General features: G+C 35.8%; 1 protein-coding gene across 17 annotated transcripts in view; it reads right to left on the reverse strand.

The window, feature by feature from the left end:
* The window catches only part of DLG2 (discs large MAGUK scaffold protein 2), a 1,549,658-nt gene that overhangs the window by 22,769 nt on the left and 1,509,458 nt on the right, over positions 1–17,431 (reverse strand). For 10 of the 17 annotated variants that reach the window (XM_059411961.1, XM_059411997.1, XM_059411970.1 and 7 more), the window contains one exon: positions 4,760–4,859. In XM_059411961.1, coding sequence (XP_059267944.1) covers positions 4,760–4,859 — 100 coding nt within the window. Of the gene's footprint in view, positions 1–3,873; positions 3,920–4,759; positions 4,860–17,431 lie in introns of all 17 variants that reach the window. The other 7 variants (XM_059411989.1, XM_059412103.1, XM_059412052.1 and 4 more) reach the window with 1 other exon arrangement.

The following is a 17,431-nucleotide window of genomic DNA, read 5'->3' on the forward strand; positions in this document are numbered from 1 at the left end:
AAAATAAAATAAAATAAAATAAAATAAAATAAAATAAAATAAAATAAAATAAGTGAGTTCCTTCACCATTAGAGGATGAAACTTTTTCATCACTTCCCAACCATGAGAAATATAAAGTTATATATATCATAGTATCTGCCTTCGAATATTAACCAAGGAGAGAAGAGATATAAAAGTTCACACTCCATTTAAAAGGAACACAGTAATTTTGCAAGATTTCTGTTGGAAAGGGAAGACGGCAACAGAAAGAAAAAGGCAAAATGAGAAGGTAAAGAAAACCACGATGACTTTTCCACCACCCTGCAGGGAGTTTTAATTACTGTAGGGGGTAGAATGTCCAAGTCCGCCAGGCTGAGCCTTACCCCCACCTTCTCTGGGAGAACCGCATCACCAGGCCACAGCCAGCTGAAGCGGGAACTGTTTGTGGTTACCAGCAAGCCCGCTACTGCTTGCACTCAGCACAGAGGAGTCCCCAGACGGCCCTAATGTCTTTTGTATCTTTCCACATCACACGAGGATTTCATGTCAAGCCATTTGCTTTGGATGAGGATGATCAAGGGCAGCAATTAAGACACAACCAGAGCAAAAACGGGCAATGACCACCACAGGCAATGGAGCAACCGCAAAGAAAAGAACCACAAACCAAAGCAGTAACTTACGGTAGCTACTTTCGCTATCGCTGGCATTAGAAGAGACATGTTCTGCAAGAACAGCACAGCAAATTAAAGAGATACCAAGCACTGGAGAGCAGCCAACGTGAAAGAATAACACTCATGCAAGGCTACTACAAGTGTAAGCGGGAGGCACGGGAAAGGCTGCGGAAGAGGTGGCATTAAGAAAACTCAGATACGGTACAAAAGATGAAAACTTTATCTCCACATTATAGGAAGCTACTACTTGATTGTTGTGTCTTCTTTTTAGCAAACAGGAAAGTACCTTCAATTGCAAAAAAAATACAGAACGTCAATCTAAGCACTTTTCTTTTCCCGCAGACTTTGCTCCATTCACATGGGCCTGGTTTTCCAGTTTCGTGTGACAAAGGTCCATCTGTCTCAGCTGGATGTTTCCTGACGCTAAGGTCAGAAGCTTCTGGTGTGTAGCCACTGTTGGCTTACAAGCTTTTTGTTTCTCTGTGTTAGCCTTTAGGGATTTGGGGGGAATACCACATTTCAGATTGCCAGGTAGTCCCTGGGACCCGGTGAAATTTATTTCTATGTAAATATTTCTTAAACAAATTCTCAGGATAAAAAGGGACAGTTGGAAGATTTTTCCTGCGTCAGTGAATGAGGAGAAAATTTTGAAGGAAGAAATGAGTTGCTGAAAAATGGTTTATGAATTAGTTCAGTATTTTCCGGATTTTATTTTAAGATTCTTGCTTGGATAGCTATTAGGTTTTAGAGAAATGAAACAGGCAGGTGATAAGTGGTCCAATACCAAGCACAGGTCCTGGCATGAAGTATGCTTTTAATTCATGTTGAATAACTTGCTTGTATGGTGATATTTCAAAATTTTTTTTCCATAAAAACACAGTTTGGCTAATGTAACAGCGATGTATATGCCAGAATTAGAGCTTTTATTTCCAAAAGTCATTTCATTTGTACCCTGTATTAAGTTATAGAAGATACATTCATTATCGTATCAAGTCCTTTGTCTATCCGGTTAATTAAATGAAGAATATATGACTGATTTCTGAAGCTCATTAGCAATAACCAGGCTTTTAAAAAGTGGCAACAATTGTTCATTTTTAGAAAAAGCAAAAGAATATAGATTACAATTCTCCAAAAAAAGAAGTACTTTAAAATGTATTTCATATTATAGATTGCCACCCATTGGATGGATCAGTCTTTTTTTTAAGCTTTACTGAAGTGTAATTGACAAATGACAATACTTTTAAAGTGAACAATGTGATGATGGGATTCACGTATACATTGTGGAAGGATTCTCACAGAGTTAATGCATCCTGGAAGGATTTGTTTTAGAGAATGAAACTAAGGAAAATCAAAACTTGGGCTAAAATCACACTAATCATTTCTCTTTGTGTCGCTAATTTAGGCATGCATTTTACAAGTACAGAGGGGCACTAGGGAAAGAAGTGTGAATGACACAGGGCAAATTTATTTTGTTGTTGAAAAAAAGTCAAGGTACACACCCAACAAAGGTGTATCTTCATATACATGATTATCCTAAGTACCCGGAATTGGAGATGACAGGGTCTGCTGCTGTTGTCCTTGCTGTTGGGTTTTTTTTTTTTTTAACTTTTAAAATAACTGAGAATAAAGCTACACTATCTATGCATGTTTTACTTAACCAATCTCTCTCAGTATCAAGAAATTGTATCACAGAATTTTTCCATTGTGTAGGTAAAGAGAAATTGAAAACACGTTCCAGCCAAAGTCCAAATGATGGCTGACAATAGCATTAATTGGCAAATAACTTCACCTACTGAAATCTGTTCAATTTTTTAAAAAGCAAAACAAACATTTGCACATTCTGGATTTAAAAGGTCATCGCTCATATTTTTGACATTCTAATAGCAACTACTTTTCAGTGATGTTCCTTTATTCACAATATATTAAAATGCTTCTCCTCCGCACCCCGCCCCCATTGAAAATCCAGAACCTGGTGGTACTGGGTACCATCAGATAATACTGAAATCAACACCTGAACTTCAGCCACTAATTCCAGAAGAATTTCATGACATATCCCACAGACGACTCAAAGATAAAGTTTTCATCTTTAAAAAGATCAGTACTCTTAATCAGATTTTGTTTTCTGTATCTATATCTTTAAAAAGTCCAAAATAACACTCTGAGGGATGAGGCATATCATTACACAGGGTTAAGTAACGGCTCTTGAAAACAAAGTCCAGCTCAATGCTATTTTGTTTTATACAAATGAAATGAACAGCTTCTAAAAATATTGCCCATAGCTGTTAAATTAAAACAAAACAAAATAAACAAGAAAATGAGCATGTGATACAGTTGCAAAAGACACAAAACTGTTCTTATTTCATTGGTGCCTATACAATGGAGTTAGTGTTAAAGAAAGAAAAATCATAGCACAGTGTATTAACATAGGATTATTAATTTTTATTGCTCAGTGCAATGAGACACAGACTAAAGGCATTAATAACTAGAAAATTTAAAGGTTTAATATACTTTATTCTATAGTCTATACTACAAAATGAAGACCTGATTCTGTAATGCAGCTAATAAGTGACTGATAGAAAAACACATTAATACATATCTAAAACGTTATCATACAAACGTTTCAAGCAGGATCACTGCAAGTCAGAAAGAAAAATCAATCATAGTTAATAACAAAGAATTATCCATGGAAGATCAAATAGCTTACTGTTTATTTTTTGAGAAGGCATGTTCCCTTTGACAATAAAATAGCTCCTTTACTGCTAGCAAATTACGACCCAATTATGGATGTCGGCAAGGTCATTAAATATTTCTGGCTACCAAGGCAGAAGAAAGGACGTAAAGTGCATTTCTGCTTTCTTGTTCTAGAACATTTAGCTCACCCTTTCTTTCAACATGGCTTCTTGCTCTCTGGGAGGTGTTAGGCGGTAAGAGCAAGGGATGCCGTGGTTGGCATTGTGACCATGTTGGCCACATGATGTGGTCAGAAAGGGAAGGTGTGAACTGCAACACAAGTTACAGTGCCTGACACACTTGGCTTTTAAATGCTGACATGCAGAACAAAACGGTTGAAATTACTCTGTAGGAGCATTCACAGCTAGGTAACATAAAACTCGTATCTTGTGCATGCTAGGAGTGAAAGGCCCTCAAGAAAAGGAACAAAAGCCAAACTCAAAAGGAAAGGAAAAGAAAAGAAAAGTTACAGTGACCATTCCTGGGAACTTACTCAGAGTCTTTGTTCCATAACCGTCGTCACCTAATCCGGGGATGTCCTGCATGGAAGTCCCCAGAGAGAGCAATGAGAGAGGAAGAACAGCCACGGAAGAGGAAGGAAGAAGTCAGTGGAGTTGAAATGGATACTACCATGACAGACCGTGTTGCCTAAGCAATCTGGATCCTACTCTTTCTTCTTTTGAAACAACTTTCACCCAAACTCCCTGGGCTGAGACACAAAGATTTGTAAAGCAACTCAAAAGATGGTGAGTTTAAGGAAAAAAAAAAAAAAATCAGAAGACTGTTAGAGAAAAAGAGGAAGATTCACCAAATGGCATTTTTGCCCGCTGCTAATGTTGCCACAGAAATGTACCACTCAGAGCAATGGTCCACTCCCAAATTCTTCGATTTAGCAGCCACCAATGCAAGCTCACCGCTCAGTAAGTATTTAATATTTGCTGGGAGGGAAGGTGTAGACACAGGGCTAGTAATCAATACAGACAATTTAATTGCTCGCAATGAGCTAGAATTCAAAAACATACATGTGGCAATGGAATTCAGTATTTCTGTTCAGAAAAGAATTTGTCTCAAGCCCTCAAGAGCTGTAGGACAGAAAAGGCAAACCAGACCCAGCCCTGGTCACAGAAAAATGCTGGCTGGAAACAAAGTCCAAGGTTCCTGAAGTCCCTCTCCAATGCATCCTGCAAAGAAGAGCCACATCAAGGAAAGGATCCAGACTGCCGCCAAACACTGGTCACAGTAGTAAGCCCTGACCTGCCTGCCTACCGTGTTTGTTTGCCTAGGCGTGTGGCGTGGGGGAGCCTACATCATGCGTGTTGCCCGTGAAGAATTTTTTTCTCTTGTGTTGCATGTGACATTCTCTTCGAGAATCTACTTACGTTCAGGATCACTGGTTTCCTGCTCACTCTGCTCCTTGTTCTTGTAGAATGGGAATTTTCGTGAAAAGATGAAGCTCTTTTTACGCTTGTCATTGAATGACTGTGAAGGAGAAAAGGCATGGGGCAAAAACAGGGGACGTCTAATTGTTGTCACACTCATGCTGACGAAACAACTAGTTTGTAAAAGCAGAGAGAGCTGTAGTGACGCAAGTGGATAGTCTAAATAGGTGCCACAGGCTCCCTGAAGGCAGATTTTATTTTCAAGGAGTGTAAATTCTGAAAGATGACTCCTTGGAAAAAATGCCTCTTAATGAAAAGACTGGTTGCAGGTAAATGATGATGAAGGAAAGGAGTCTTAACTTGGAAGTGGAAGACCCTGACCCTCTGTCCTGCCTCTACAACTTGCTAGTCCATCACCTTAAACAGGTAACTGAATCTCTCTGACCCTCAGTATCTTCTTCATTGTATAGTGGAGGATAATGAGAGCAACTCTTAGGGTGTGAGACTGAGGTGAGGCAGGATCAACATAACATGCTATACGAATGTCATCTTTATCGTCATCATTGTCATCAGGTAGGGAAGACTTTCTTAGAGATACTAGACACATCAGTGCCTGGATGTCATTTTTAGTAAGTTGAATGTGAATTACTTTGGCTAGGATTTAATTTAAAACACACAGAGAAGTGTGTACGTTTATGATATATGAGATTTATAATATCACACACAGATCTATAAAAATCATTCATTCAAAAGAGATTTTAAAGACACATGAGCCTCACATCCTCATCTTGGAAACGGGGCCAGAGGCACAGAGAGGTTGAGTCCCTTGCTAATATCACAGGGCTCGTTGGTGACAGCTGGGACACTGTCAACCCAAATCTGATATTAAAAGATACTAACTTGATACGCAAGCAAGGGAGAAATAATGGTTACTTGCCTATATTCTGACATGATAAAAAATACTGTAAGAAGGACTGTCCTTAAACATGTAAACCACTTCATTAGGTTAAATGAGGCTTAATTAAAAGTAACACAGATATACATAATATAAGACATATATTAGAACTTATTCATTTGCTTGCCCAGAAGACTCCTTAAGAAAATTTCATTTATTCCCACTGTTGTTGTTATGTAAATGCTGTGGGGTTCTGCTTTGGGAAATGAATTCACAGTCATTTTATAAGCCATAGGCTCTGCAAGTCTTAATAATTTCATATTCACATAACATTTAAAAAATGTTTCACCAGCTTGATTACCATACTTATTTGACTGGCTCTGAGGCTCTCCAAAGAGCAAGAGTTGTTACCATGTAGGTATTAAAATGAATGTGCCAACGACTCTGAAGGTAATTTGACAAGGGGTGTTCCAAAACAGTTTTAGCAATGGCAACTGGGAGGAATAAATGAAGGCCAACATGGTGACTATTTGGAAGGAAAAGCCGTTGTTCAGATGTATGTATTTTATCCACTGGAGGGAATCAGTGGCATGCCTTATGGTTTTGAAGCTTGACTAAATAGTGTACATAACTTAGTTTCTTTGCATACTCATGTGCTTTCTATCAGATATCCATTTTGATAGTCATGTTTATGTAGGAAACATTAAAGTGCTAAAATGTTGGTGCTCTCATTCAGTAATTTATTACTTTTTTTGGGTGCCAGGAACTTCACCAAATCAGTGGAGCTTAATTTTTATGTCCCATTAAGAAATGGTACATTTCTTTTTTGAAGAAAAAAATAATTAAGTCAAATAGTTAATAATTTTTGAAATTAGGAAGCATATTTTATATGTAACATGTCAAGTATTAGATATACATTCTCAGGGTAAAAAAGGAATACTACTTTAGGATTTATGACTCTGCTGACAGCACTTATGCGTAATATAGTTTTGTCAGAACTTGTCATTGAGGATTTGTGTCCAGAGACAAGGCTGGGAACTGCCCCCCAAATTTTCCCAGCTAAAAAATGATGTCATTAAAGGAACATTAAATACTCTTGCATCACTCCAGTTTCATGCCACTTTTACTTTTCAAGCATATTTAAACTTCAGTAACTGAAAATAAAAGAAAAAAATTATGTAAGAATTAATGACATGTGTATTGCAAGGTATGTTAGACATTTAACTTCAACATCATGGATGACTTGTCATGCAAAAAAAAAAAAAAAGAATTACAAATTCTCATGCAAATACGAAACAGTGCCCAAAGGAGGAAAGCCTGGGGTTAAAATGTAGACACAGATGGACAGTGTGGCGGTGTCTAAGGGCCAAAATGGGGGCACATGCAAACCACATCATTTAACTTGTCTCATGGGGTCAAAGGAAAATGAATATGTGTTGTCTGTGATTAACTCTTTTTTCATTTCAAAGCAAGGACTGTAATGTGTTAACATTTCCCAAGTATGAAAATGTGTATCATGACTCATCTGATTGGGATATAATACTATTTAGCATCACATCTTTAAAAGAACAGAAAAATACATAATAGGTGCTCAAAATAAAATTATCTAATTTATTAGTCTTATTCCCCAAACTCATTCTGTATTGGAATGAAAGAGAAGGTAATAGAATCATTGGTGGTTAAATGGCCTTACATTCATGGGCACAAAACCAAATCACAACTTCCATTCACACTCACAGACTTAAAAGTCACACATTATGGGTCCTAGCTAAACATTTCAAATGTAAGAGGTTATAGGTGGTTTATAATGCTCTAACGCTGGTCTTTATTTTTTTTTTTTAGACATGTATAATACCATTATTTGAGCTTTCTGTTGCTGGTAATTTTTTTTTTTTTTAAATTTAAAAAAGGAGAATCTGTTACATGAGTGTTAAGTGAAAATAATAAATTAGCACTTTTACTATTTATAGAACACATGGCTCTCAAGCAACTGAAGGCTGGTTTACAGCTCCTTTAATCATACTTGATCAATGCTATTTTTTCCTCTACACTGCTGTGTCTTAACTTGGATCTCCATCTGATCCTCTCATGGCAGGAAACTTATCTGAACAGAGACTTTGAAAATACCAATCACGTGTAGCAAGTAGCAAGTTGGCATATGTAAGGATTCCATTTTAGAGTTTGACCTGAATCACTGAGTTCTTAATGAACAAAAGTGATGCAACAACCGTTTACTGAGCACTTATTATGTGCCAGGCTTGGTGCTAAAAGCTGTACATGTGCTAATCTCCACACTAACTTCAGGAGGTTGTTATCATCATTATTCCCACATTACAGATGAGGAAACTGAAGTTACAAATCTTCTGTTCCTTGTCCAGAGTCACATAGTTGATGAGAGGTAAGGTCAGGATTTGAATGAAACTAGTAACTACTGGTTGAAGATATTGTTGCTCTTATGAGCAAGAAAAGCTTCTGCAAGCCCAGCCTGTTTCAAATTTATATTTAAAATTATTAGCATCTGACTTTCATGATGCCGTAATCTGTCATCATTCCTACAGCTTCACTGTTTGGCATTTATTTATTTAAGCCATCAGAAGTTATTGGATTCAACAATATTTTTGTGCGTTATCCTGTTACAATTTTTTTGATATCCACTCATGTTTTTGAGGGATCCATTCTATTCTTATTGATAATGTAGAAAATAAGATAAAAAGAATTTCAGTGGGACAAGCTGTGAATGGCAATTAAAAGGTGATTGCTCATGAGAGGCGAAAACCTAAAGAGACAAAGTAGATTAGTGGTTGGTTAGGGTTGGGGATAGGGCATACAGAGAGTGGGAAGTGACAGCTGATGAGTATGATGTTAGTTTTAGGGCAGATGAAATGTTCTAAAATTAGACTGTGATGATTGCATAACCCTATGAATATACTAAAAAACACTGAATTGTACACTTTAAGTGAGTGAACTGTATACTATGTGAATTATATCTCAATAAACTTATTCAAAAAAGGAACCTCTCCCCAACCCCTGCACCATAGGATGGGAGGAAACAAACACAGCATGTTTTACATTTTACTTGGAGCAAATACTTTTTATCTTGAATTGAATGAGTTGAAAATACCCTCCCCGACCCCTGCAATCAATCAGATACACATGCCTTGTTTATCTGGTTCTGCTGTTCCTCTGTTAAATGAATACCTTTCATGTTGTGACAGACATTAGAACACCCATACCAGGAGTCAGCATATTATCACTGTCACTCAAAAAATCTCTAAGTTGTTAGGTCAAGTGGTATGAAACTGCTCAGCTTGACCCTAAATTGTAATGGCATTGCTGAACTGGCTTAAGATAATACATGCTTCATGAAGAAAGAAAGGAAACAAAACAAAAAACTCAAATTGCTGCTTCTTTCACTTGAATCCCATGCTCTTAAAGACACATGAGTGAATTGATGTATTTTTGTCTTTTTCATGCAGAAAACTTTAAAACTAGGGGTATGTTTCAGTTTCTCTTCTCATATTCCTGTTCAAAATTTTCACATCTCAAATGTTTCCTAGCTCTAAAATGTCACCTTCGTGATATGAACATTCCCTGGGAAGAATTTCGATTTAAATTTGTACTGAGCCCAGATAACACAATTTTTGTGGCCTCCTTATCTTTCATAAATACCTCTTTCCTCTTAATTTTTTCTTATCCCATCTCCTCTAAGATAATTGTATTCCCCCTGGAAAGTTGTTACTATAAATTTGGGCCATCACTTTGTATTATACATATCTTGTCTTTGTACAGAAAAGATATTTTTATAACAAGAGAGGGTCAAGAACAAGTAAGAATGAAATAAAGAGACTGTTAAAGGAAAGACAAGAGTTGGCTTGAGATAGATTTGTTCCCAGAAATGTCTCTATATGGATGTGTGTATACATATGTATGTCTAGAACATCGTCCAATTCAAAAAGGCTTCCATTTGCAACCCTAATGAATCAATGGATCTCGGCATTGAGCACCAATAGCTGGTAATATCACACACATAAAAAAGACAATCAGGTGATATATGCTTCCTGATGGGAGAATAGAATATTACTATAGAGTAGTTCTGTAAACCTCTATTTTCAAAAGAAAAGAACACAAAACAAAACCCTTTTCTCCAGTGAATCTGAATATAATTCAACCTTTCATCCAACAAAGAGTTTATAGAAATAGAGAAACATAATAAATTATACCCTAAGAAAAATCTGGAGCAAACTGTAGGACAAATGACCTGGTTTTTTAAACATAAAAATTGAAAGAAAACAAAAAAAGAATGGAGGGAAAACATAAAAATCAGAAGAGATTTAGGATGGATCAACCAATTACAATAAATTTCATTTCTGGTTTAAATAAATTATAAAACAAAACAAAATGACAAAAAAGCATTTATGGTACTTATGAGTCAATTTGAGACCTGAAAAATAACCCAGAATATTTGTTAATTCAGTAATTATTAATTTTTACCTGTGATAAGGGCATTGTGGTTGAGCCACATTGAAATAGTTAATTAAAATTAATTTAAATAGTTAATTGAAGTTGAAATGACCTGACACACTTGATTTGCTTCAGAAAATATGAAAGGAACATAATACTATGACTACCCTCAGAATATATTCTAAAGATAGAATTATACAGAAATCTTGCACTTTACTTAGCAGGTTTATTGTTAGTTGAATTCTGAAACCATTTGGTATATGAGTAATGAGCAAATGAGTAAACACATGGATGTTGCTGGGAAGTGGGGTTGTCGCCGTAAAAGAGGAGAGAGCTACAAATGTAGGATGGGGGAAGGACAGGAAGAATCTTATGATGGTGAATAGTAATTAAAGGCATCCAACATAAAGTTAAGGTTTTCTAAAAAACTTTATTTCCTCTCTGTGTTCACTAAAGGAGCCTAGATGTACTGATACCCCAGGAACAAAAAGCATACCTGGTGCTCAGATTTTGTTTTCTAAATACCATTTTCTGCAAAAAAGGAACTAGTGTTTTTTAAGAAATGGCTCATTCCATCAGCAGGGAAAGTACAAGGTGAGTCTGGAAAGTAGGACGTACTCATCATAAACACAAAAACAGTGCAAAGCTTAAAAAACCTAAAACTATTGGTGGCATAGCAAAAGGACACCAAAGTCAGTTTAAAAGAGATCACACCAGACAAATCTAGATAATTTGAATATTAAAATGAATAATGGTAGTAACTGAGTATAACACACTGAATTAAAAAAGAAATTCATGAGTCCAGGCAGATTACCACAACTACCTAAATGAAGTAATCAAAAATGAGGAGGAAGAGAAAGTTCTTTGTTTTAATAGAATGGCAACTATAGGAGTAGTAAAGCCAGGAAATCAATCATTTTTTAGCTACCATAGTAATAATCAATTCAGGCAAGAATCCTCAGTGGGTGCTAAGACTACTGATTGAAAGTTTGTTGGGGAACATGATGTTTATCTCCTCCCATATTATTTAATTATTAAAAAGGTGAGTAAAGCCACCCTTCTGGTGGAGTTATCTGGCAGGGAAACCTTAACCAAGGGATCAAACTTAGCATCACCGAACAGTGGGATAACCTGACGCCATGTGCCTCCTGATGGAAAGCACTGAGAAGTATACAATATCGCTGATATGGTATTTCTGCCAAAAATGTATTAGATGAAACTAACCATGAAGAAATAATCAGAAAAACTAAAATTAAGAGACATCATCTTAAAATGCCAATGTCTTGAAAAACAAAAAGCTATATTAGATCAAAGGAGATTAAGGAATTGTGGTCCTGGATTAAATTCTGGATGGTAACAAAAGAAAGATTGTAATTTTACAAATATGCCTCATATATCTCATACATATATATATACATCATACATATGAGAATATGCACAATAAGACTGACAAGATTTGATAGCTGTTGAAGCTGAGTAATGTGTACAAAAGTTCATAATTATATTCCATCCATATATTTTATGTTTGAAATTTTTCGTAATAACTTGTACCATACACCGAAATTTTCTAGAGATGAATTGCAGAGCCAATTCTAAAAGCTTAAACCATAAAATTTCTAGAAGAAAATATAGAGTATATTTGTAATCTGAAATAGGCAAATATTTCTTGGAAAGAATATAAAAGAACAAATTATAAGTAAAAAAATTAGAAAATTGGATTTCATCATAGTTAAAAACTTTTGCTCTTCAAAAGAGGCCATTAAAAAAGTGAAAACGCAATCCACAAACTAGAAAACAATATAATATGCTTGATACAGGATTTTTATTTAGAATATTTAAAAACTTCTACAATTGAACAATAAAAAGAAAAACCATCCAATAAAAAATGGGCAAAAGACCTGATTGGATACTTAATGTGAGATATACAAATGGTCAAAAATCATATGAAAAATATCATTAGTGATCAGAGAAAAGCAAACTGAAGCCAAAAGCAAGATACTATCGCAATACCCACTAGAGTGGATAAAATTAAAAAGACTAACCATGATAGGTGTTGGTAAGGATGTGAAGCAATGAGAGCTCTCACAGAAATCGTTGTTGAGAATGTAAAATGGTATAGCCACTTTGAAAAATAGTTTGGCACTTTCCTATAAAGTTAATCACACAGCTAACCTATGATTCAGAAATTTAGCCTTAGATATTTACTCAAGAGAAATCACATGCCAAAAAAAGGCATGTACAAGAATATTAACAATGACTCCAAACAAGAATCAACCCTAATGTCCATCAACAGGTGAAGTCATAAGCTGTAGTATACTGTAGTATACACCAATATATTGTTATTGCTATTCAGCAATAAAAAGAACTGAACTACTTCGCCAATAAAAAGCATCCACAACATGGATAAATCTCAAGAGCATTCTGTTGAGTGTTAGAAGGCAGATACAGAAGAGTACTTATGGATGACTTCAATCATAAGAAGTTCCTGAACAGGAAAAACTAAGCCAGGGTGGTGGAAATCAAGTCAGTAGTTGAGGAATTATTGTTTTAGAACATGACCCTTCCCCAAAATAAATTTTTAACTTAGCCTATTCTCTTAAATATATATAGGTATATCTTCTACGTCTTGATTCAGGTGGTGGTTATAGGAATGTTTTCTTCTTTGCCCATCTCATGAATAACTGGATACACCTTTAAGGTTGTGTTCAGATGTTCTACCATGGCTGTCACAGTGAATGCCACTCATTTTGGTATATTTCTCTCCTACTACATTATGATTTTAGAGCACGTACCGTATCATTTGCATTTCTGTATCCCCAGGATCTAAGGCATGGTAGGTACTCAATAAATATTTATCAAATGAAGGCATGAACCAAAGTTTTGAGTGACAATTCCTATTGGTAATACGGGGAGAAACTTCTGGCAAAAAGAAGGAGAAAAAGGAGGAGGAGGAGCAGGGGGAATTAACAAACATCTGGAGAAAGTGGGAGAAGTAATGGAAGAATAAGACCGTCGCCAAATGAGTGATATTTGAATGTATTGCTTTTCTCTGCAGTTATTATCTCTCATAATTTGTTTTTCTCATGAATTTTATCTCATAATTCTATGCTCTATAATCTGATTTAATTTTAGTTGCTGTTTATTACTAGTAATAAAAATGTGGTGGCTCAGCTATTTGCTTGTATACATTTTTGCATAGTATCACATTTTTAGCTCTATGGTCCATAATTGCATAAATAGAAAGTTTAAATGATTTTTAGAAGTATTAATGCCTTCAGTAAAATTACCGTTTCATTTTCCTTTTCTAACTTTTTTCCTAATTAAGTTTTATTCCCTTTCCTAACTAATAGGCTAGTTTGTTAAAAATACTTTTTCTATTAGTAAATGAAGCATGTCTCTTTTAGGGAAGATTTAAAAGGAAACAGAGGAAAAAAGTTACTTGTTATCTCTTTGTGAGAAACAGTAACACTAAAATTGATTTGTTTCTTTGTTTTTGAACAAATTATTCTGTTTAAATTTAGTTGTATCATATGGTCTATAGAATTTTAAATTTTTTTTAACTGTACCATATAGCAAAGTCTCATGGGAAAATATTTTGAAATTTAGCTGTATAACCTTAGAAATGCTATTTAATCTCTGGGCCTCAGTTCTGAGTATTTAAATGTGATAATGCGATAAGCTTTTATTATAGGGCCTGACACTTAGTAAAACTCACTAAATGGGATTATTTTAAAAAGGACAGAAACACCTTCCATATCATAAGGAAGTCTTTAGAAGCATCAGCTTTAATGAATCCAAAACAATGGAAAGAAATCAGAAATTGATAACAAAAAGAAATTTAGGAAATCACCAAACATATGCAAATTAAAAAAACAAAAAAACAAAAACAATAACACTCTCTTAACTAGCCAATGGGTCTAGCAAGAAATTTCAAGAGAACAAGAAAATACTTTTAAATGAATGAGAATAAAGATACAATATACCTAAATTTATGGGATACAGCTAAAGCAGTACTTGGAAGGAAATTTACAGCTAAAAAATGGTTACATTAAAAATATCTGAAATAAAAGATCTTATCTTTGGGGCGCCTTGGTGGCTCAGTGGGTTAAGCCTCTATCTTCGGCTCAGGTCATGATCTCAGGGTCCTGGAATCAAGCCCTACATCGGGTTCTCTGCTCAGCAGGGCACCGGCTTTCCCCTCTCTCTCTGCCTGCCTCTTTGCTTACTTGTGATCTCTCTCTCTGTCAAATAAATAAATAAAATCTTAAAAAAAAAATCTCATTTTTCACCTTAACACACTGGGGAAAAAAGAGACCAAACTAAATCTAAAGCAAGCAGAAAAAGGCAATAATAAAATTAGAGCGGAACTTAATAAACTAGGAAATAGAAAAACAAACAAAAAAATCAATAAAACCACAAGTTGGGTCTTTGAAAAGATTCATAGAGTTGATAAATCATTAGTTAGACTGGCTAAGAAAAAAGGAGAGAAGCATTACTGATCAGGAATGAAAGGGATATTATTACTGACCTTACAGATATAAAAAAATTTATAAGGGAATACAATGAACAGCCATATACCAAAAATTAGGTAATTTAGAGGAAATGGACAAATTTCTAGAAAGACACTACCAAAACTGACTCAAGAATCAAAATAACTCTGGGGGCGCCTGGGTGGCTCAGTTGGTTGAGTGGCTAACTTTGGCTCGGGTCATATTCCAGGGTCTTAGGATGGAGCGCCGTATTGGGCTCCCTGCTTAGCAGAGGGCCTGCTTCTCTCTCTCCCTCTGCCTGCTGCTCTGCTTACTTGTGCTCTCTTTCTATCTCTCTGTCAAATAAATAAATAAAATCTTTAAAAAAAAGAAAGAACAAAAATAACTCTGAAATGGTTTGTAACAAATAGAATGAATTAGTAATTTCCAAAATTATCCATAAAGAAAAGCCCAGGCCCCGATGGCTTCATTGGTGAATTCTGCTAAACATTTAAAAAAGAATAAATGCCTTTTCTTCGCAAACTCCTCCAAAAGATAGAATTCATTCTGTGAGGCCACTATTACTCTGATACCAAAATTAGAAAAGACATCAAAAGAAATGAAGACTACAAATGGGGTTCCTGGCTGACTCAGTTGGTAGAACATATGACTCTTGATCTCAAGGTCTTGAGTTAAAGCCCCACACTGGGCATGGAGCCTACTTAGAACAAAGCAAAGCAAAGCCAAACAAAACAAAACAACAAAATACCAAAAGAAATTATGACTCCAAGCCAATATATCTTATAAACACAGTAACAACTTAGTATTTCATCACGTGGATTATTACCGTTGGCTTATGCTTTCCTACATTGTCAGACACATCTATAGTTTTCCATTTTTAAGTACTTTATGTTGCAATGACTATAACATATTTTGTTTCAAATTATTCCCTTGGGGTAGACTTCTAGAAGTTGAATTGTTGAGTTAAAAATTGTGAAGAGTTAAAATTTTGACATGGGGGACCTGGGTGACTCAGTCATTAAGCGTCTGCCTTTGGCTCAGGTCATGATCCTGGAGTCCTGGGATCAAGCCCCCCATCAGGCTCCCTGCTCAGCGGAAGCCTGCTTTTCTTCTCCCACTCCCCCTGCGTGTGTTCCTGCTCTCACTGTTTCTCTCTCTGTCAAACAAATAAAATCTTAAAAAAACCTTTTGACATATTCCCAAGCTGCTTTCAGAATGATCTGTACTGATTGACATTTTCCCCAGCAATCATTTATTCTTAATTTCTAATTAGTCCCAATGATGTGTCCTAATTGCGTTTCTCTTCCCCCAACCCCCTACACTCTCCATTACCCCATTACAATGTAAGCCTTCCATGAAAAAGCTACATTTTGAATCCATTAGCCAAAAGCACAATTTATTTAATCAGGTTAAAAGAGAACACTGGTATATCCTATAACTGAGATATTAAGTTTGGGTTTTCTCTGTCAAAATTCTCCACTTGAAGACTAACTCTTCCAATACCGGTTATTTGTCAAACCAGTATAAGCTTCTATTACTTTTACATTAAAATCTAAAGCTATGAGACAATAAGTTATGAAAAACTATATTTACACTTCAGAGCATCATAACCAGAGACAGTAAAATAACTGGCTAAACTGTTCTTCCTGAGTAGGTCATGAGTGTCAAAGCAGCACTGCTCTGATCGATTTAAAAAGGAGACTTTGACTTTAGCCATAGCCTGTTACTGTGGACAGGTAGTTGCTAAATGGCCTGGAGACCATCAACCTTGCTCCTGAATTTTTATTTTATTTTATTTTACTTTTGTTTTTGTTTAATTAATTAATTTTTTGGTGAGGTTAAGCCAGGGAGGTTATCATTTTGGATACAGGGCTTTGGAGTTGGGATTAGTATGGATCGATTTGTTAAGATGCAAAGTATTCCAGAATGAATGTGGACATGAGTGAATGGGCAAATGAAAGAATCAGAGAGTCAAACACCAAAGATGGTGCTGCTGTGCTCTGCTGTCTACTGCAGCTGAGTTTCTTCCACCATCCACCCTGTCTTGCAAACCTGAAACTCTGGTCACTGGGTCATAGCAATAGTTGATGGAAAGACTTGAAATGGCTTTCTTCAAGTTCACTGTGGCTGATGGAACCTTCATCCTACTGTCAGCTAGTGGGCCACTCATGCAGGTTTTTTTTTACTTTATTAATAAATTTGTAATTTTTCATTATTCACTTTATCAATTAATATATTTATTGAATGACTACCATGTACTTTTATGTGGCAAGCCCTCTGATGGTCCCTTAGCAATTCTGATCTGCACTGAAATGGATCTTGATATTTGTGATTAGTGCCAGAGATGATAAAATTCAGTAAAGCATTCTGACAATGTGTCATTCTCTTTTTTCAATTTGTGCACCATTTTGTGTGGTAGACTCCATAAGAAATTGCAGGCTATAGAATTCCAATTTACTGTTTCATAATCCTAGACTCATCCAGCATTTCATCTTTTCTTAAAAAAAAAAAAAAGATTTTATTTATTTATTTGAGAGAGAGCACAACTTGGGTGGGGAGAAGAATAAAGGTAGAGGTAGAAACAGACTCCCTGCTGAGCAGGGAGGCCCACACAGGACTCTATCCCAGGACCCTGGGATCATGACCTGAGCTGAAGGCAGAGTGCGACTGAGCCACCCAGGCACCCCACTTTCACCATATTCTTATCAATGGGACACACTGGATTTATTTTTAAATCCTCATGTATTAGATAGAAGACAGGTTCAGAATAGTTCCATGGATCTGATGTTGGTAATACTGCTGATTTCTTCATTTTCTTGTTAATTA

Source organism: Mustela nigripes, chromosome 1 (assembly GCF_022355385.1).
Source record: "Mustela nigripes isolate SB6536 chromosome 1, MUSNIG.SB6536, whole genome shotgun sequence".
NCBI lineage: Eukaryota > Metazoa > Chordata > Mammalia > Carnivora > Mustelidae > Mustela > Mustela nigripes.